Here is a 22877-nt window from a genome sequence, read left to right as displayed (position 1 = left end):
ACCATCCTCCTGCCTCAGCCTCCTGAGCCACTGGGATGTAAATAAAATTTTATTGCAACTCAGCCAAAGTTCATTTACATTTTATTTTTTCATGTTACAATGGCAGCAGGTACAACAGAGACTGAAAAGTTTAAAATATGACTGACAAAGTTTAAAAATTTGTTATCTAGCCCTTTATCAGAAACGTTTGCTTCCTCCTGGTCCAGAATTAGAAGAGACTATCTTTTTGTTATTTACACTGGAGCAGAGTGTTACCAGTCCTAGACCTGGGAAGTCCCGGATGTCTGAGGCAGGGATCTAAGGCTCTTGTTATGAGGATGGCTGACTCGAGGCTGCCACTCAAGTCTGACGGTTGGTGATGGCAGCCTGGAAGCCGTGTTGGAAGGGATTCTGAGGCTGTATCTGAATGGTATCTGGGTACTTCCAGGGAGATGGAAATTGTGCCATGAGTATTCAGGCAAGGAGTACCGGCTGGGAAGTGAACAATGCAGATCCATGTTCTTCCCCAAAGATAAACAGCATCCAGGGACAGCTTGGCATTGCCCAAGATGCCAGCACTTGGCATTGCTGAGGTTGGAACTGTAAACATACCCTTACTGGGGGATTTAAATACCATTCACACTGTGACAGAAGCAGACAACAGACAGGAAAAGCCAAGGTCGGGCTGCAGCGCCAGCTTTAATTAAGGCTCTCACACACTTACCAAAGGCTAGCGGTGCACCAGGGTTTGTTCAGGGCAACATTTTGTGTAGTTTCCTGTCTGAGGGATAGGGGCATTTTGTGCATCTGTGCAATCAAAATGCCAGCTAAAATGTTCCAAATTATTTAAAAATGAAAAACATAGACTGTGTGGCCATGAGCGCTTACTGGAGAAAGCAGTATAAAATGTGGCTCCTGTTATTTATATAAAGACATCTATGCAGCCCTTAGATTGTGCTTTTCGAGTAGAAGAATATTAAGCCTATCTGCCCCTTATGCCTAATATCCTCTCATTCTTTAAAGTTAAGGAATAAGTCCTCCTCAATGATCCAAATCCATCCAGAATGTTGTCTTCTGCAGCCTCTCATTCATTACTGTGAACGTGTTGTTGAAAAGGTGTATGCAAATCTAGGTTTTGGAACACAAATCACATTTTCAATGCACCAAGAGTCCATTACTCATGCTAAATCTAATAAAATGTATTAGCTACTTTTGCATAAATCCAGATTTTCAGCTGTTGCATGGCTTCAAAGTGAGGCATTCTGCAGTCTGATAGATGTTGATAGCTGTCTTATCGAGTTGACTTGTCCATGATAAGCAGGGCTTGAAAATTCCTTGGGCCACTGTTCCCTGGCAATGTAAGTATCTGGAGAATCCAACAAGGTGTGCGTTCTCTTTCTGTGCAGTGATCTTTCATACATGTCCTTATTATCTTCCACACATTCAACATTTTGGCTTTAATTGTTTTTCTTTCACAGCGTGAAAAATTGCCAAATCAACTCTGGCTGACTAGGTTTTCTTTTCCTTTCAAATAATTATATGAAGCATTTAAATTGTATAAGGGCACTAAACCACATCTCAGACTGAGTATTCAAAAATATATTTTGTGACTGAAGTTGGTTGAGAATTCATTTGCATAAAAATGTCAGTATTTTTTCACTGAGTCCCTAGAAATATGCCACCTCCAGGCTATAAACGAGTGGCATGGCAAATGTGCTAATGATCCCCCTGAGATGGATAATGAAGTTCCAGACCGATTTGGGGTGAGGGCTGAAACACTGGTGTATACAGAGAGCAGAGGGTGGGGGGACCTGAGTCTTGGTGTCTGCATTTGTATTTGGAAAACAAGAAAAGTTCAGATGTAGAACTCCTCCAAGTCATTATCCCCAGGACCAGCCAACCCTGGGGGTGGTGACACATCTTGGCCAGTCTGTGTGGCTTTGGGAGCATCACAAGGGGGCTTTGGGGATGGCTCTGTGAGCGAGGAGGCACTAGAAGCTGGGGGAGCAGAGACAGTTGTCACTGAGGATCTGGAAGATCCTTTGGTGAAGAAAGGGAGGGAAGCCCAGGAGGCCTCCGTGGCCATCCCGCTGACGGCAGGCAGCGGACCTTCTCTGGGACCCTTGCGTGTTGACCAGTGGCTGCTGCATCTTTCAGAGGGGAGGGATGTTTCCAGTGTGCTGCAGAACCTACTGGGTGCAGAATACGCAGAGACCACCGACAGGTCAGAGGAAGACAGTCGCAGGCCTGTGTCCACATCTGTCTCCTGGGCCCCTTCTAAGTCATCAATGGAGAGGAGGTGGCTATGCCTACAGTTCGATGGCCTGTGCCCTGGTGGATCTGTGTTTGAAAACCACTGTGGTTCGGCTGAGGAGGCTGGGGAGGGGCCTCCTGTGGGCAAACAAAACAAAGACTTGCTTCTCTGGAAAGACCAGGGGGCGCTGGGGGTGCTGCTGGTTTGTCTGGCAAATTCTTGCTGGTACCCACTAGGCAGGCCTGTCTGGCCAGGCCCCAGGAACCGGTTGTCATGCAGGGATGGTTGGCTGCCACTCGGTGTATGGCTCTGTACAGTGGCGCTTGGTGAAGGAATGGAATGAGCTTTCTTCTCGGAGGAGCAGTGTGCTCTGCTGGGTTTGGGAAACTTCTTGTGCACCCTCTGTGCCTGTGGAGGGCAGAGGGTATATCTTGTTAGTAAAGACAGGAATGCGCTGTGAAACACAGCATGAAACACACTGTCTAATCCTTGAAAACTTCCAGCAACATCTCTGCAATACAGCATTACCAGAATTTTGTTCTCCAAATTCAAAGACAAAGGCAGCAAAGTTCTGAGGAGCCTTAGGCAGACCAATGCACCCACTGGTTGCAGCTAGTCCTCTTCAAAATAGGAAATAATACCTCTTAAAGTACTCATGTGAAGTGCCCAACAAACCAGCAAAAGGAATAAGGGGGGCTGGGGAGATAGCTCAGTTGGTAGAGTGTCTGCCTCGCAAGGACAAGGCCCTGGGTTCGATCCCCAGCACCACAAAAAAAAAAAAAAAAAAAAAAAAAAAAAGGAATAAGGGCCAGGCTGTGTGTGTGAATGGAGGTAACAATTACCACGAAATGCAGAAAGAGTGTGTGCAGGGTTTATGCTTCTCTCCCACCAAAGCATCACCACCATATGGAAGTGGTCTGGATGGGTTGTGCACAGACAATTTCTGATCATGTTGACATGAGACTGGATTTCAGGACACAATGCGAGGACACGCATTACCACGGTTCAGGACACTCACTCCACCATGAGTGCAGGGCAATCAGGAGATCAGCATTTATTTCCTTGCTGTTAGGAACTACTGATTCCTCCCTATATTTTTCCTTCCAGGAATTAGGTACAGGTTAAGAGAATTGCTAACTACTGATGAATCCTGAGGATGTTCAGTTGGGCAAATAGTTTCGCCCTCTAACACCTCACCCCACCTCCTGTAGTACTCAGCACCCCCCCCCCCCCCCCCCCCCCCCCCCCCCCGCTGGCTGCCTGCACTGCGGCTCATAGAAACCTGCTTCTGCTGCATAGAACTGGGCTTCTCTCTTCCAGTGCACATTTCCACCTGTTCTGCTTCTCTGAAATCCTCCCTCTGGTCTGTGTCCAAGCCTACAGCCAACCTCATGATGCAAATTTCAATTAAATAATGGGTTCGAGGACAGAAGGTCTGGCTTTATTTAGTACAGAACCGTCTGATTTATGAATCCCTGAAGTAACAAAAAGGGTTCTGATTGGGGTTTACTAGAAGGGCTATTTCCTTTGAGTGAATATTCATCAGACTGAGATAACGGCCTTCACAGGAACCTGGTTTTCTCATATTCATAAAGGAAATTTAGCTCTGTTACAGGTAAAGGAGGGGAAAATACAATGAGAAACATTCTATTTTCAACCACATGAAATGTATACTTCATTGAAAGGATCAGAGACAAAAAGACATAGTTGAGACTGCAGAATGCAATGATAGGAACCATAAGGGGGCACTGAGATCACACCAATCCAGTGGGACATGGCCCTCTTCAGGAGAGGTGGCCTTGCATGTGAGTCTTCGAGGGTGGGCAGCTGTGGTCCTAGAGGATGGCATGACTGGAGAAGGTGTGTACTGGGGAGAGAAGCCAGCACAGCTGAGGCTGGGGGTTGGCAGGCAAATGAGGGGCCTGTAGTGGCAGCAACAGTTTGGTCTGGTTGGAGTCCAGGTGCATGAAAAGCAGTGTGTGTACAGAAGGGCACTTAGGCCTAGGAGCACCTGAGCAGGGGCTGGGGGCATGAACCAGAGCAAGAGGGGACTCCAAAGAAGCAAGAGGAGTAGGTCATGGCTCTCGAACCATATGGATCCTGGATCACATGCAAATACCATAAACCTGCACTTCAAATCCTGAAGGCTTTATAGCAAGATGGCGGCACGCAGCAGGTGGAGGAGAATGGGTTGGATGGAGATAAGTGTGGAAACAGGGATACCACTTAGAAAGCATGCAGACATCTTTCCTTTCTTCAGATTTGAGACAAATAAGCCACATTTGCAGTTATTTGCATGAGATCCTTCTCAGTCATGGAATTAGATGTTTCGTATTTGCTATGAATTTGCTGCCTGGTACTCTTGATCCTCAGTCTCTGCACTGTTTGTATTTTTTTTTTTTTTTTTTTTTTTATCCTCATATCTTGCGGATATCAGCCCTTCCCTTCAGGCTCTGCTTAGCAGTCTGAAATTCCCAAGTCATTCTCCTAAGGGCAGCTTAAGAAGTGAAACAAAAAGAGAATTAAGATTTTTGATAGCGTGAATTATGGACCTTAAATAAGATGATGGAAAATGCTTTTAGGGCAGGTGCTGGGCAAGGTGTGTGTCTTCTCACTCCACTGGCCATGGTCACTATGGAGCTTCAATCTGGAGCAGCTCCAGACTTTCTGGGCCTGGGAGCCTTACTGAATAAGTGATGGGAAGGTTTGGGTAGAGATGAGACCTGTTTGGGTATGACTTGCTCGCCAGAGCTTGTCACTTGGTGCTCCATTGTCCCTGAGACTCCCAACCCAGCCCTGTGAAGGTACTGTCCTGCTCTGCAAGGCTCTGGGCTCTGCAAGGGAGATCCTGCTCAGCACACACTTTGCCTAGTGGTTGGCCCATAATAGGAGTTTCAGTATAAAATGGAGAGTGGCTTCTTTGTAGCAGGTTAAGAGGCAGCCCCAGAAGGCCCAGATGTGCCGAGAGGTATCACAGTTGGGTGGCTGTTAGAGATACAAAATGATTTCCTCCATCATTTGAATCTGGCTGAAAAAGAGAAAATAAGGGGTGAAGCTGTTGAGAGAAGGAAGTTCTTGTGGATGGAGCCGGCTTCTGGGGCAGGGGAGGGGCAATGTTTATTAACTAGAATGTCTAATTTTTCCCAAAGATCCATTCTCCTGGGCTTCCAGTATCATTTTCTAATCCATAAGTATACACCACCTTGAGACTTCCATCTTTAGTCTTATTGCAGAACATGCTCTTGGTGAGGATGTGAGCAGCCTGAGTCTGCATGAAGAAGGAAGCCTCTGTGGGTCCTGCTCCATGAAACTCCAAAGGTCAAGGTTCCCGTGCAAGGGGCTGCTAGGGAATCTTTACCTTTTGTTGTCTAATAAAACTCTTTCTCTCTTTGCTAAAACCTGACAGTCCCTTAAACTCTTTCCTTTGACATGTTCAGGAGCCTGGAAGCTTTGAGTAGAGTCTATTCTGACTCTGGAAAGAGCTCCTCGGGCTCCCTCATGGTCACAATGGGTCTTCCAGCTCTCAGGGGCTGCCGTCCTGAGCTCCTCCAAGGGATAACAGCATGGCCATGATATCAGCTCCCAAATCTTTCCACTGCCAAGCACAGTGGCTTAAGAATTAGGCATGACTGTCTGCAGACAAATACCCGGTGGCTTAGCGGTGATTTTTCTGATGATGATTGTTTAACAGAAACCCACCTGAATTCTGTTTTCCACTGCACAATGAAGACAGGCATCCAGAGGTACCCTGTATTCTACTGCTTTGAAGAGAGATGGTACCTGGTCTTTTTCACTGGGGGATGCCCAGATGCACAGTGGAGGTGCCTGCTGGGTGGGTGGAGTTTGGGGCTGGCACCATGTTGTGGGTAATACTGGGTGTTCTAGGGCAGCAGCTGTAGGGAGGAGACTCAGAGCCTCCCTCCCCCACTTCCATCTAGGTCCAGGGCTGATGCACCTGCTGGATCTGCCTGGAGCTGACTTGGTGGTATTCCCTGGCTCTGTCCAGTGGCAGTAGGGTATTAACTTCTACAAGTGTGGTCTTATCTGACCTAAAGAAAACTGGCATGTGCAAAGGACAGAGATTCTTTATACACCATCTCCTGGCATTGGCTTTGTTTCCTGTCTCTCTTGTCTGCTTAAGCAGAAACACTACAGGCTAAGAAAGAATCACAGTAGATGTTTCCAGAGACTCTCCCCCAATGAACCCTTGCAATGAAACAAGAACCTGTATCTTCCTCACACTGATCGATATTTAGGAATATGGAGAGAACACTGAGTTTGCAAAGGAGAAATGTCCCAGTTGGAACATGGAATGGGAGGCTTGTGCCCAATTCATGAAATGAACAAAGAAGCATTAAAGGATAGAAAGAGACCATTAACCTAGTGAAGCCAGGGGCTAACATTTGATCAGACCATGACCTTCTGGCTCAGTCACCAGATTCACAACCAAGAAACCACGACCCAACTGCCAGAGACATTGGGAGCTGACACCTATGTCCCAGACCAGACCCCTTAATGGAGAAATACCATCTTGCTTAATATTTCCCAATCCCGAGGAAAGCCCAGCCCCTATGGGTATATTCCAACTAGTTCTGTATCTGAAAAAAACCTGGACTTCAAGCAGTGGTATCTTGCTCTTTTTTTTTTTTTTTTTTTTGCTAAAACCTGACGTGTCCTTAAATTTATTTCTGTGACATGTTCAAGAACCTGAAGGTCTGAGTAGAGATCTTCTCTGCCTCTGGAGAGACCTCTTTGGGCCCTCTCATGGTGACATCGTGGCTTCCAGCTCTTGGGACTGCCCTTCTCCAAGGGGCGAGGACAATGGCCATGACACTGGCTCCCTATCTGTGAAGCACTGCAGGCTAGTGCCTCGCTGGAAACCAGATGTTGTCTTTATTGCTATTTAAGGAACTTTCTCAAAGCAACGGGATAGCATTACATTAAAATTAATCTGTTTTGGGCAACCAGCCAGGAAGATCTGATTATGTTCTTTACATCACTAGAAAACGGGAATTCAGTGTGGGTCCTTGAACTTTCCCTGTAACTTTGAGCATAGGTAGTCTGAGGTTGGGGATGTGAAGAGATCTGCAGGGGTCCACTGAGCCAAAGCATCTTTCTCAAGGATCCGGATGTCAAGAGGCTCATTCCTTGGCATGTGGGTTGAATTGTTTCTTCTAATATTCCCAGTAAATGTGATTCTGCCTCTTCTCAGTAATCCTCGCAGTATCTCATTATTCAAGGTCAAGGAGTTCTCCTTTAGCCTCACTCCTCCTCTTTCTAAGGCCATTTCCTCTTCTGTCCTTGGCAGAAACTTGACTGGTGACCCTGTCTGATGTCTAATGAACCAGTAATGGACCTTTAACCCAAAGGAGTGATAACAATCAGAGGCTATCTCAAGGAAATTGGGCAATGGGTTCACATGAGAAATCAGATTTTTGCTTCAAAGAAAAGCATCATATTTTGCCTCTCCTTTCACTTTGCTGAGGATACTGTCCAAGAAAGAAGTCTTTGTTGTCTGTTTTGAATGGTCAGCAGAAAGAGAGGAGGAGGATTGAGAGGTTTTCCTCTCAGGTGACTTGAAGTGAACAGAGCCGGTGCACATTTTGTAAAATCAGTGATGGTTTTAAATAGATGATATGAAGATTGGCCAAGGGATTCTTGGCAATCTTGGCTGGCCTGTCCTCTGCCCACCCTCCCTTCCCCTTTGCCTCAGATCTATCAGTTAGAGCAACGTGCCAATTCCATCTGTCATAGAATGGCAGGCAGTAGTATAATTTAGGGCATCAGAAAAGTATATTCCACAATTGGTAAAATGACAGTAGAGTGATAATCACCCATCCCGACTGGCTTTCTGCCAAGTCTCAGAGCCTCCCTCATTCCACACGGCAGCTCTCTGAAGTGATCTTTCTAAAATCTAACTTCTTCTCCTTGGGCACACTGAAAAGTGGAATTTCTAGGCATAGAGTAAGCATATTTTAGTTTTGACAGATAGATGCCTTCAAATACTTCCAAGTCAGGTGTGGTGGTCCATACCTGTACGTGGGAAGCCTTTCTTACCTTGCAGAATCAGATTAAGTTGAGCCTCAAGATGCAGAGGACTGACTTCCCGGGAACTGGCAGGTAGGGAGGTCTGTCCCTGATTGTCAGGGGAACATGGCACTGTGGGAGTGGTTCCCTGTCTGCTTCTGCCATAGTCCCCCTAAGAAAGTGGCTCCCCTAACTCCACCCTATCCTGTCCAACACAGAAGAAGCTCCTCCCAGTCTTGGCCCCCTTTACTTGTGTGTTATAAATAAAAGAGAGTTGGGCGACTCCATGTTGTTAGAGGCCAGAGCTGGTATGGCCAGAACCATCACGCCCCCTCTCATTTAAAAAGAGTATTGGCTCTCGTATGTTTATTGATTAGATAAGTTTATGGGTAATTGAGTGATTTATAGCCAACAACATCCTCTGGCAGTTAACCCTTTTCTCATCCACGTGGGATGTGGCTGAGAGACCCCCACACCTATAATCCCAGCAACTTGGAAGGCTGAGACAGGAGGATTGTACATTTGAGGCCAAACTCTGCAACTTGATGAGATCTTGCCTCAAATAAAAAAATAAAAAGGGTTGGGGATATAGGTCAGTGGTAGAGCACCACTGGGTTCAACCCCTAGCACCACCAAAACAAACAAACTGATGGTATCAACGTATAATTCTGCCCAGAATTGGTAAACATTTCAGTTGTTCTATATTCTCACCAAGATTTGGTATTGTTGTTCTTTCTAATTTTAGCCATTCTGGTGGTATTTTTTTTTATCATGGTCTGAGTATTTCCCTCATGACTGATGGCAAGAAGCATCTTTCTATGTTTCTTGGCCATCTGGATACCCTCTTTAGTGAAGAATTTGCTCTTTATACATATTCTGAATTCAGTACCTCTTAACCGTGTGCATTGCAAATATAATTATCCAGTCTGTAGCTTACCTTTTTATTCTCTTATTGGTTTCTTTGGGTGGACGTAATAATGTAATTTGCCTGTTTTTCCTTCCAAGGCTGGCACTTGTACTGTTTTAAGAATTCCTTGCTACTCCATCTAGTAGCCTAACTGAACTAGGGGTGAAGGACAGAGTGGAAAAGTGCCTGGATCCCTGAGGACTCTGGACTACCACATGGAGAAGAGAGAACTATGCATCTATTTTTTTAAAGTCATTATTTTTTAAGTCTCTGTCATCCTCATTTGAACCCGAACTTACAAATCACCTACAATAAATAAACAAGACATTTTTCAGAAATGTACATTTACATATTTAGAGCTGGGTTAATTGGGAAAACTTCATTTAGTGCTATGAGGTTTTTAGAAGCTGGGTTAATTGACCTCAGGTACCTGCAATTACATAGGTATTAAAGCAAATATTCATATTTACACATAACAGGTACTGAATAAATTACTGCCAAATGAATTAAAGAACATATAAAGACATGTTATATACAAATATATGGCTTCTTAAGGTGCTTGTTATCAAGGGAATTTTAAGGTGATTTATATATGTATAAACATCTACATCTATATCATAAATCATAAGTAGCAACAGATATTTGATTTTGATGGGAAAAACATCCTGAGCACTCTGGTATTATGAACTACAGCAATATCAAATTATAAAGAGCAATTTTTCTAGTTAAGAAATACCTGAGGGGTGCCTCAGGGACCCGCTGTGTGGAATATCAGGAGTGGCTCTTAGGAGACACTAAGTAGAAAGGGACTGGAAGAGCTAGAAGCCAACCAGGCTATCGATGCACAATATAGTACAGAGCTGGCTGTCGAAGAGGAACAACAGAGAAAATCAAGGTCATGTCTGAGCACTGGCATCTGCAGCCAACAGATCTAATGACAGAATCTGTCAAACAGAAAGAAGAAGACTTGAGGAAGAACACCAGGCCCAGATACAAGTCTTTCTCTTTGTGCGAGTTCTGCATCTTCCTCTGGATTTTGTCAGTATGATTTGTGATTTACCCTGCCCACTGGCTGTAACACCCAGGACTAGACAGAACTGATTTTTATATGGACAAAAGATCACCAGAATTTCATTAAATATCACTGATTTTAAGAAATTTCAAAAGAAATATTTGACACAATTCAATGAGTGGATCCTAGACCTAGCTACCTGAAATGATAAGTAATAACTCGGGTGAAAATCTGGTTCTTTATTTGAACAATAATCAAGAGAAAGGGTATTTTGGGTGTGAATACTCCAGATAACGTCTCCTTCATTTTTGTTTGCTATTTCAGTGAGGGTATAATTTTGACTTGTAGGATTGAACTTTAGCTAATTACTATATTCCAGGCCAAATAATTATTTTTTTTAAGTTAAAAAAAATTACACAAATGTACATCTGGGAGCCTGGCTGGAATCGTAGAGATTCAGTTTAACCTAGCGTTTCTCTAGCCCAGCATAACTGATACCTTAGGCTGGACAGTTCTTTGCTGTGGAGGGCTGTCCTGCCTCTACCCACTAGTGACCAGTAGCGCCCCACCTCCAGGCTGCAACAACCAAAATATGTCTCCAGATGTGTTTCCAGGTGGGAGACAGGTGCAGACTCCCTAGAGTGGGAATTGCTGCTAATCTTTTGTATTATGGAATTGTAATGCCCTTGCATAAACTCAGGGGTCAAAGTTTATGGGAATGCCTCCTATTATTTTTAAAACCTAATTTTTATTTTTATAAACTGATCCATAAACAGAGTTTTGAAAACAAAGCAGTTCTATGAAACTTCTACTGGGGGAGGAAAATGGTTCTACCCTTACCCCTGAGTCTTATTTCTTCGAGCAGCTCAGTTAAGAGAACTCTGGGCAATGAAGGAAGTGTTCAGTGTCTGCACAGATGGTAGCCACTAGCCTGCCAGTTCTTCCTGAGGGGACTCCCTCAATCTTCTGCCAGGGCAGGTGCTCTCAAAGCCAGCCATGGAGAAGGCTGGGCTGGTGATCCACAGTCATCCCAGAAGTAGAACCGCTTCTGCTCTTCTAGGGAGCAGGGGAGATGTGCACTTGCTGAAACACCCTCCTATCCTCGCATGCCCCCAGCACCTCATATAGAGCTAGAAGGAGGTCTAGTCCTACTACACTGGGTTGCCCTGCCTGCCTTTGAGAAGGAAGAAGCCGGTCTGGTGGGAAGAGCTTCTTTGAACCTCAAGTGTGGGACACATATTATTTTTTACTTTTTGGCCTGGACTCCAACCACTAGTTCAGTGACAACCGAGTTGTCAAAAAGGGTGATCAAAATTCAAAGGCAGTACTACTGAGCCAGCTGAGCATATCAGAGAAGGAACCACACTCAAACTGAGCTCCCACCAAGGTCTACTAAAACATCTTTAATATATTTCACTGGACTTAGCAAGTTTATATCACTGCCTTCATGATATCTGTTCATCTCCGTCCCCTCCACACCACCCTCAGGTGCAACTACCCCCATCGTTTTTTGAATCAGTGAATATACACGTATTTGCCAGAAAAGACACTGACAGAGAGACCTCAGGACTGAGGTTGTCATGAAAATGTACCAAGAGGAACAGAATTAAGAGCAGAATATATTTTGTAACATGAGCCAGTGTTTTGAATCCTGGTTGTCCCTAAGAATCATCTGGAAAGCAATGAAAAAAATACCCCACTCCAGAGCAGCGGAAACCAAAACTGTGGGTGGATCCCAGGCAGGTGAGTTTAATGTCCAGACAAAACAGGGACTTCTACTTTGGGCCAACTTTCTGATTTTTCCTTAGGCTAAGCCTCTCTCCTTCTCCCTTATTCAAGAGCCTATCCCTATCTTTACGGCCACTGAAATTAGGATGTTTTGAATGACTACATATTTTCATGACTAGGCATGCTTCAGAACTTGATTGCTTTCTGTGTCTTGCAATCTTCCAGCTCTACAAATCTGTGCTTCTGGAAGACTGTGAAGACTGAGATTCAGAAAACCATGCCTTGCTCGCTGATAAGCGGATGATGATACATAATGGGAGGTGGGAGGGAGACAAGAATGGAGGAAGGAGGAACTGAATAGAGGGAAAAGAGGGGTGGGAGGGGTGGGAGGGGTAGGAAAAAACCAGAATAAATCAAACAGCATTGCCCTGTGTAAATGTATGATTACACAAATGGTATGCCTCTACTTCATGTACAACCAGAGAAACAAGTTGTACCCCATTTGTTTACAATTAAAAAAAAAAGTTAAAAAAAAAAAAAAGAAAGAGAACCATGCCTTGTGTGATTTGGGAGAGGCAAAGTCAGCACAGAGAAATATTTGCCTTGGGGCTGGGGTTGTGGCTCAGTGGTATAGCACTTGCCTAGCATGTGTGAGGTACTGGGTTCAATTCTCAGCACCACATGAAAATAAGCTAATTAAATAAATGTCCATCGATAACAAGAAAAATATTTTAAAAAAATAAATATTTGACTTGTCTATGTTAATTCATTTACTTTCTTCCTTTGTTCATACAATTATTTTGGCTAAAGTATACTGAACTTGTCTTCCCAATTAACCTCTGTATGGAAAATAATACAGATAATGGAAATTCCAGAGAATGAGTTTCCACAGCCGTGTTTCCCTGTCAATAAATTTTTTTACTTTGTTCTTATCTGCAAGTCTGTTTCCATAACAAAACTTGCTCTTTAGCCTTGAATCCTCATCAGTTCTGCCCATTTCTATGGCTTATAGAAGCTTGCTTTTGCAGTATTATCTGTTAACAGTATTATCTGTTAAAACAGAGAATGAGTGAATATATTTGTAATGTGTATACCAGAAACACAAGGCTGCCTACATCAGAAGAGATCAACTGATGGCCCACAGAACAAAGGCCCAGGCTGAACAAAAGATCCCTCCAGCCTTACTCAGAAAACAGGGACGTCATTGCCATTGTAGATTCTAAACAGCAAAGACAAATCTAATCTCTTCCATAAAACTTCCCCAACTGGGGGAAAGTGTTGAGTGTTGAGATTGGTCTCCTAAAGACAATACCTCTACTCAGCAAACAGAATTCAGGCCAGCACCTCAAAGTGTCCCAAGTTAATAAGAAGCAAGCACACCAGGAATCTGTCAGGAACTTACTTTCACTGTTATTCACAAAGCAATAGTCCTTACTATGTTCTGATCTCTCGTGGCTAAGAATTCTGTGTGGGCTTTCTGAGATGGTAAAAAGCAAGTAAAAAATTAAGTAAAAATAGTTTCAAAATCCCATTTTTGAAGGGATTACTGTTGAAGACACAGAAGCAGGAACAGAAGGACCCAAAGACAAAGTAGAATTTGACATACGTTCAATGATGTCCATTAATGAAGCATCTTTACCAAGGACAGGTGGGATGTGGGTGCCTCTGTAATATGAATGTAACATAAACAATGTGTTATCTCAGGTTTACATTTTCAGTTATGGCAACAACCTGACATATGGTCAGCTGGCCAGCTGCCTGAAGTATCAACCACTTTAACCTAAGGGGGATATGAGGGCTGGAGAACAAATCTGAGTCTGGGGTCCCTAATTCAGGTTAGGCCTACCCTGGAGTTGCAGAAGACCTTCAAGAGGCCAGATCCCCATTTCCACAGAATATGAGAAAGCCCAGAGTATAACAGGATCTCTCTGGGAACACTGGATTAGAATGGGCCCCCAGAACTGTCTCACTCATCCTTAACTCTCCCCGTTCCATAGTCAGGTCCTTGGAACTTCTATAGTCTTGGGGACCAGCCCCGACTGTACATGGACTAGTTCTGGCTGAGATTAAATTAACCTTCCATTACTCAGGGTGAGGGTCTACATAGTCAGTTAAAATTCTGGAGTGTCAATGTAGGGTTTCTGATCTGCCTTTGTGTACAGAAAAAATTCCAAAAGTTACTTTTAAAAAAATTAATATTCAGGACTGGGAATATATTTCAATGGTAGGATGTTTGCCTAGGATGCATGAGGTCCTGGATTTGATTCCCAGAACCATTAATAATAATAACAACAATAATAATAATAATAATATTCACTTAGTTATCAACTTCAAGTCTATTTTACTGATTTGAGCAGCTCATAAATCTCATTATTCTCTTCAATCTAGCAAATATGAACAATTAACTTTTTTTTTTTTAATAGTGCTGGGGATCAAACTCATGGCCTAAGCACTGAATCACAATCCCAGCCCTAATAATTATTTTTAAAGGAGCTTCTGTAGCTTAATTAATTTCCTTCAACATCTTAAATTGCATTTATATATTTAGTGTATCAATTTTTTTTTTTCTCTTTCTCTGCATTGCTGGGGATTGAACACAGGGCCTCGTGTTCTACCTCTGAGCTGCACACCAAGCTCCTTAACTTTCTTTCTAAGAAGGTCTCATTAATAAATACAACTTATGAAGTACTTAAATGACTCTTATAAATCTAATCAATTAAACATATAAGCAAGTGGCCATTAAATCCTCTTAATATTTCAGTGTTACAAATTGGCTAAAATCCCTCTTCTATCTCTTATAGCCCTCAACTTAAAAGTACAAATCTAATTCAATTCTAAACTACATTTGAAATTGGAATAACAAGATTGACCTCTTAAGGTCAATCTCTCTAAAACAATAAATTCTTAATATCAAAACCTGGACAAATCAATTTTTAACCTAACATGAAAACGTTTATATTATGTTTTTTTTACTACAGTACTAATAGTCTTAGTTATAAATTTTTTTGGCGGGGGGGATTAGAAAAGTGTCCACCAAGGAGACAATTGTGTCATTCCAAACAGTTTGGGGTTGCTTCTCTAGCTGACTAAGTTTCATCTGGACAGTGATTTTGGCTGGAAGGTGTCCAGAGAAGGAGAGATAAGGTAATTCTCTGCTAAGGTTGCCATAACAAGGATTCCAGAACTTAAAGGGATGGTTCCCTTGGCCCATCTCTTTGGACTTTAATCATTATCTAATTTCTCTCTATTGATAGACTTCTGCAAACCTCTTTCAGATTGTGGCTCATTTTACTGCTCCATTGGCTCTCGGTGTTTTTCTCCTAAGATATTTAACATTCAAAGGAGGATTCAGTTGGATTCTACATTTCTCTGAAGACTTTCCTACCTCTGCAGTCCTCTGATAACCAGGTGTTCTAGAGTTACTGGAAGAGAAAGATGGGGTTGAACCTGGAAGGCCCAGCTATTTGAAATGTCCCACTCAAACATGGTACTAAAGGAGGGACCAGCTGGGCGACTGGAAGGAGGAGCAGGATTAGTGAAGAGACCGTACAACTACTCATAACTCAGCTAATCCCTTTAGACTTAAGGGGATCTTAATAATTTCCTTTACTGGTTTCCATGACCCTACAACATGGTGTTCTCTTGTGACCACTAATAGGTCCATAGGTCTCCAAAGAGTCTGATTCCTCCTGAGGTCCTAGTTTCACATGTTTATGCTACACCATTCTGCTTCTGCCAGCTAAGTGACCAAGTCAAGGGTGGACACCTGATCTAAGGGAAAGCCATAAAAACTGGGCTGAGTCAACTGGACTCTCCCTTCTGAGTAGACACACAGTGGAAGGTGGGCACACCAATAGCACAGCAGCAGTCTGAAGCTGTGCCTAACAGAGAAATGATTAGTTCTGACTTAACTGCATGTCCTCTGGTGAAAAGGAGATTAAAGACCTTATTATAACACTAGGAGAAAGTTGTAAAACTGTTTATTTAAAGATGATCGAGCCCTGAAAACTTCCTCCTTACCCTGTTTATTATTCCTTCAACTGTTTTCATTATTCTTTCTTACAGATAAAGGATGGAGATCAGCACTGAATTCTGTCCACTCCAGATCAAGTATACTACTCTGGTGGTTATCAAAGACAGAAACTCAACACATACCTTTAATAAGGGAGATTTAGGTCCATTAAATTAAATTACAGCAACACTGAGGAGATGCCCATGCTGCTGAATTGCAACCAGGCCACAGGATAGGTGGAGCTGAAGGTTCAGATGCATGCATTGCCTTCTTTCCCTTCTCTGGCTTTCTCTCTGCAGGCCAGTACCACTCCTCTCTCTCAAGACAGGATGGTTTCCCCTTCCTGATGGAAACCACAGCTGCAGACCACTCCCAAGCTTTACATGTTGGAACTTTAGCCATCAGGAGGGAGAACAACTTTTTCTTTCCCAGTATCAGTTCTCAATACCAACCTGACATTGGATGCACAGATAGTCTGGGTACATCAACTACAGCCAGGGAGGCAGGATTGGCCATTCCAATATGGCGTGTTGGCTGTACCTCCAGGAATGGGGGAAGGGTACTCTTACTGGAGGACTGCTGGTAAGGGGACAACTTGGTTGGCCACAATATGAAGCTGACCAGCACTGAACAGTAAGAGAAAGGCAACTTTGCTCTTACACTCAGACTATGGTTTAGATGGTTCAACAGTAGCTGTTTCTCATCAACAGCTAAATTATATTCATCATTTATACTGTATGGGTGTCTTTGAAATCAGAAGAGAAGAACACCTAAAAAAATCTTACTTCTATGAAAGCTATGTGACAAGAAACCAGTGAAATCTAATTGCTTGGTAATCAATAGGAAATGAACAGGCCAACAGCCTAATGTAGGCATGAACTCAGCCCTTGTAGTTCAAGGTATTTCCTTGGCTTCTCAATTTCAGGAAGTAATTCTTCTTTTTAGTGGTTCAAGGGATAAAAATTGTTTTATATTTACCCAGCATATGATAGCTTTTATAAATTCTAAATAAAAATTTGGCAATGTCTAGTCAGTGGGCTCCATAGGTGAAAGGTCCCCAAAACTATACCCTAAAAATACTTGAAAATATGCACTCTTTGTGCCAGTATTTATTATAAAACTTTTCAAATATCCACAAAGGTTGAAAGAACAAAGCAAGAAACATTCTCTTCAAGGGATAAAAAGCTATTTGCAATTCCTACAACAAACATTCCAGATAAGCAATACAGTAGGACTAGACAAAAAGGACCTACATTTTGGAATTTCAAAATAATATGTAATACATCCATATATTATATGCAAAAGGAGTGAATATGAATATTAATATGGACTTTCCTCCAAAGGAGGTTAATCTACATGTTGGCAGAAGTTTCTGGCTTGTGTTATCAGGGAATCTCAACCTGTATGAGGACAATTCTTGATTAAAGTAACTAAAAATTCTTAGGCGTGGATGGCTTAAGTGTTCTGATCAACACTTGATGGGCTTCACCCTGCACATTTTAGAAAGTTGTTTGAACCTATTTTCTCCCACAGCACCTCCCAACGTACTACATGGTTTTTGTTATGTCCCTTGTGTACTATCTGCTTCCTCCTGTTAGAATATGATTTCACCAGGGCAGGGACTTCTGTGTGTGCTGTCTCCTGAGCTTCCAGTGCCTGGTGCAGAGCAGGCACTCTATAAATTGGCTGAGTGAAGAACTGGTTAAATTTAGGCATGATATAAATTCCTCATGACCTAAATATTACAGGTCTGTGTGATGCCAGCAACTGCCATAAGGATTAATTACAGTAGCAGATGCCGTGGCAGGACTTTTCTTATTCCCAAGTCAGTGCGTGGGCAGCGTGCATGGTGGCAGCCAGAGCCCTGTGTGAGTCCAGGACAAGGCACACAGCCACACGAGAGGCAGGTCCCTCCCTGGCACCCCCCACCAAAAGTAGGTGGCATGCCTTTTAAAGTGACATGCTCAATCTTTTTCCACTTGCCACTTCTGCTCCTACTTAAAGACATTTTTACAGTGGCTATAAATTTGCGGCATTGTTATAAGCAAGCCACTGGTCTACGTGGCTCATAAGGGGCCTCATCACCTTCTAAGATTTAGATGTCGAGTTCTGCCATAAACGAACACCTGCTCATACATTCTTACAGCATCACTGAATTGGCTTTGGGGATGGACAGTGTGGTCCTTAAAAGTACAGCTTTAGGTATTTATCTTAGGAGTGGAGAAAAATTGTTTTATATTTACCCAGCATATGATAAGCTTTTATAAATTCTAAATAAAAATTTGGCAATGTCTAGTCAGTGGGCTCATAGGTGAAAGGTCCCCAAAACTATACCCTAAAAATATTTGAAAATATGTACTCTTTGTGCCAGTATTTATTATAAAACTTTTCAAATATCCACAAAGGTTGAAAGAACAAAGCAAGAAACATCTCTTTATCTATCATCTATATAAAATTATTTTTTGTTTACAGTATTGGGGACTGAACCCATGGCAGTTTACCACTGGAGCCCTAGATGGTCACTGAATTCAGCAATGGCGGAGTTGTCTCTGTGCATTTGAATTCTTACTGGGTCATGATTAGCTCTGTGGCCTGGGGCAGGTGGTTAGAAGCTCTGATAAAGGTGGTGATGATGATGATGACAACAGCAATAAATTCTTGATCGTCCTTCTGTGGGCCAGTATTCATTACTCTCAATTCTTTCCCCATATTTTACTCATTTCAGTTGCATAACATCATGGCCTTAGCTACACTGGAACTACTACTGGCTTGCACTGGGGCCCATGTGGAAGGAGGACAGTGAGCGAGGGGGAGTGAAGGAGATGAATGAAGTCACAGAGATCAGCAGCTACCAGCTGACGGAAACTTAGGCCTGGGGGAAGATCCGTGGCAGGGGCCCCGGGAAGCCCTTGGAAAGTCTTAATCATGATAGAGCCAGGATCTGGTGTGGCTTTTGTGTGATGCATACAGCCTGTCTAGACCCAGAGTGCACAGGGTGAAGCACAGTCCAATATGCCTCACTCAGTGTTCACTCTAGTCTTTCCACCCACTGTCACCTCTGTGCGAAAACCATGTGCTTTGCCTAAGAGCAAATCTTTCTCCATTTCCCTGAAAAACAAGCCTCACCTTTGTGCAGTGTTGGTGGGAGAGTAAAATGGTGCAGTCACTAAGGGAAAGAGTACGGCAGATCTGCTTCTCCAAAAATTAAGAACGATTACCATACTATCTTGCAATTCCACTTCTGGGTGTACCCCCCAAAGAAGTAGAAGCAGGGACTCAGAGAGATATTGGTGCACTATGTTCACAGTGGCATTATTCACAATAGCCAATACGTGGGAGCAACCCAAGTGTCCACTGATGGATGAATAAACAAAATGTGACAGATGCATATAATGGAATACTACTGAGCCTTACAAAGGAAGAGAATTCGCACACGGATGAACTTTGAGGACGTAATGCTAAATATCCTCAAAGGTGAAATAAGGCAGTCACTAAAATACGAAGACTATATGATTTCACTTATTTGAGGCATTTAGAGAGTTGTTATGGTTTGGATCAGAGGTGTCTCCCTGAAATTTTGAAAGCATGATCCCTAATACAACAAAGTTTGGAGGTGGATTAATCCTTTGAGAGCTGAATGGACTACTGGGTGGTAACTGTAGGCAGGTGGGGTATGGCTGGAGGATGTAGGTCACTGGGGATGGTGGCCTTGGGAACTGTATCTGTCCCTGTTTCCTTCCCTTCCTCTCTCTCTCTGCTTCCTGTTCCTGGCTGCCATGAACGGACAGCTTCCTCCACCATACCCTGCCTCGCCCTCAAGCCCAACAGAGTTGGCCAAGCACAGACTGAACCTCTGAAGCTGTGAGCTCCAACTATACTACCCCCCACCCCCCAGGTTGTTCTTATCAGGTATTTTTCTCACAGCAATGAAAAACTGCCTGACACAGTAGTCAAAATCATGAAGACAGAAAAATAGAATGGGGGTTGCTGGGGAATGGGGAGATGGAGTGGTTAATGGGGACAGACTCTGGATTTTCTGAGATGAAGACATTCTGGAGGTGGAGGTAGTGATGGATGCACAACAATGTGATGTACTGACTGCGCAGCACTGTAGGCTTAAAATTAGCCACAGTGATAAATTCTTTTTACCACTGTGCTTGTACGTATGTGTATATTTTACCATGATTAAAAATCAAAAGATTAAATCTCTAGAGCTCACTCCGGCCTTGCATCACATCCTCAGTGCCATCTGTCTCCATTCTCATAGAACTGGTGTCCCCAGTATTCCAGAATGGATTGTCCAGTCAATTGCCTTGGTGCCTAAAGAAGAGTAAACCAGCTGACAGGGATGAGATCTTAGAAACTCTCTTCTAGATCTTGGAGACAGTCCTGTGACTCTATCTAGCAGCTCATTTCCATTGGTGATAAGTCCTGGTGTCAAGACATCTTCCCTTTTAAATCAGACTTGAAACATTTCTGTTGAAGCTCATTTCTCCTTTTGCCTTAGGAGGAGACCGAGAGCAATGACTGTCTTCTACAGAGTATTCCATGGGACTAAGGGTTATTACTAATGACCCTGCTTATCTGAACAGTCTGCTTTCAAGACTCTCCAGCCTAAATTTGAAGTCTTTCCCTCACTGTGAACTTGAGCTTTGGGTCCTCAGCTGTGCTTTTGTCTAGCTTGAATAGACCCAGAATGGCTTCTTTTTTTAAAAAATTGTTTTATCTGTTCTAATTAGTTATACATGAGAGTAGAATGTATTTTGGTCGTATAATCATATATGTACATAGGATAGTAATGCCCAACTCATTCTACTATCTTTTCTATTCCCATCCCCACTCCTTTTCCTTCATCCCCCTTTGTTTAATCCAAAGTACTTCTATTCTCCCTGTCCTCACACATACACACCCTATAGTGAATTAGCATCCATATACCAGAGAGAACATTCAACTTTTGGTTTTTTGAGATTGGCTTATTTCACTTAGCACGAGAGTCTCCAGTTCCCTGGAATTGCTTCTTAAGGAGAACTCTGGCCCTGTTTATGAACTCTCGTGGCAGTGAGTGGACTTTCATTTGAGTTGTGTCCTCGTCAGGCTTTTCAGAGATCCCCAAGGTGGTGACAGTACACAACTCAGCTTGAATAAGTTACAGTACATCTGACTGTCCTTTACCTGCATGGGACAGGTGTTCTCCAGGCACTTGGTTGAGAACAGAAAGGCAAACTAATTGTTACTTGCTAGCTTGGAAACAAACTTTGGGGAATTATCTGAGTATGCATTCCTTCCTCTGGGACTCGGCAAAGTCACCCGGAGCTACAGACAAGCACTACCTTGTTTAGCCCAGGCTCTCTCTGTGCAGTGGCTTTTATGAATTGCACTTGCCCTGGCCTGCCCTGGGGAAACACACAGAGTTTCGTGAGCCACTGCTGTGGTGATTTTAGAGGAGCAGTTGAGGAAAGGCTGTTGGCACCACTATGGACATGAAAAAATATGGGGACTTGGCTTCCAGGATCCAGAACCAGAGATGCTTGTACATCTAAATGAGTTGATTTTTTTTCCCCCTTACGGACTCTGCATCACATCATTGATGATTTCCCATTTTGCTTCTATAACTAGAAAACTCCAAGTCAAATTTGGAGCCTATTTTAGGAAAAAACACTCTCAAACAGAACTTTCTGTCATGTTGGAAATTTTCTGTATCTGTACTATTCAATATGGTAGCCATTAGCCACATGTGGCTGCTGAGCAGTGGAAATGTGTCTAACGTGACTAAGGAATGGCATTTTAAATTTAACTTAAAATTTAAATTCCAGTGGCCACATGTAGTTTGTGACTACCATTGAAGGGCCTGACTCTAGAAAATATATAGGAAATGACATGCATTTTGGATATCACACTGGGTTTTTCTTATTGACATTTGGCCTTTACTTCAAGTTCTTCTGTATTTGTTTTTATTCATCTTTTTGTGTAGCATATATTTTTATCAGCCATCTTAAATCTCTTTTAAAGTGTGAGATCTACGTAAAAATAAAAAGACATTCCCAAGTTTTCTAAAAAATTAGATACTTCTACTTCTCCCTTTTGCATATTGTAGTGTAATAACATAGTTCATTCAAGGGCAGGGAGGCCTAGGAGTAGGGAAAGAGGCCTTTTCTTCTGTTTCAGACTCTGTTCTTTTTCTTCAACTTTGTGGTGCCTGTACAAATCAGTTTGTGAAAATTCATTGAGCTGTATGTTTACGACTTGTGCACTTTTCAGTATGTGTATTATTTATCGTCTTCAATCAAAAGAAAACAAAAACATAAAAAGAGAACCTATTGGGTTCAAAGTATAACACTGGTTCAGTAGTAGGGGAGGTGGAAAGATTCATTACAGTCATTACAGTCTTTGACTCCACATAGCTGTAGTTCAGTATCATCAAGCATCAATGCAAATTTCTAAGATGCACCTTCCAGTTGGATATCAGACAAGTGATGAGGCCAGGGACTCCCCACTGCCTCCCGGCCTTCCCCCTGGACTGGGGAACACTAAGAAGGAAGGAGAGATGAGTCTCAGAAGAACAGCTTTCTCCCTCTTATCTGATCTTAGTAAAAGGCATCTCCTAGTTCTTATGAGAGACTGAATAGCTTCCAGAAAAAGCATCTCAGCTTTTCTCTTTCACAAAAATTAAAAGGGGAGGACAAGGTTCTGGTAGTACATGGAATGTAAAGTTAATGCAGCCAGGTAAGAAAGTAAAATGCAATTTAGATTTTAACAAAGCAATGAAAAACTACTCAATCGAGATTTTTTTCAGTGTATAACTGTATCCAATTGAACAAAATTTTTATCTTAAACATTATAATTGAAAATAAACTTAGGGAACATAGTGTGCTAAAGAAAACATGGATAAAGAGGTATTAACTGGCTGGACCCCATGACCTAAATAGCTTAACTCTGCTGGAGACTGAAATATAATTTT

The 22877-nt window shown here is 42.8% G+C and overlaps 1 protein-coding gene across 3 annotated transcripts in view; it reads right to left on the bottom strand.

Annotated features, from left to right (window-relative positions):
• Nucleotides 1-654: 654 nt before the first annotated feature.
• Nucleotides 655-22877, bottom strand: part of FAM124A (family with sequence similarity 124 member A) — a 55860-nt gene continuing 33637 nt past the window's right edge. For all 3 annotated transcript variants that reach the window (XM_079136167.1, XM_079136168.1, XM_079136166.1), the window contains one exon: nucleotides 655-2641. In XM_079136167.1, the coding sequence (XP_078992293.1) occupies nucleotides 1835-2641 (807 nt within the window). In that variant the 3' untranslated portion in view covers nucleotides 655-1834. The remainder of the gene's footprint in view (nucleotides 2642-22877) is intronic.

The sequence above is a fragment of the Sciurus vulgaris genome (genome assembly GCF_902686455.1).
Source record: "Sciurus vulgaris genome assembly, chromosome: 4".
Classification (NCBI taxonomy): Eukaryota; Metazoa; Chordata; class Mammalia; order Rodentia; family Sciuridae; genus Sciurus; species Sciurus vulgaris.
Note: the sequence above shows the minus strand (reverse complement) of the source record. Positions and strands in the feature narration are given on the sequence as shown.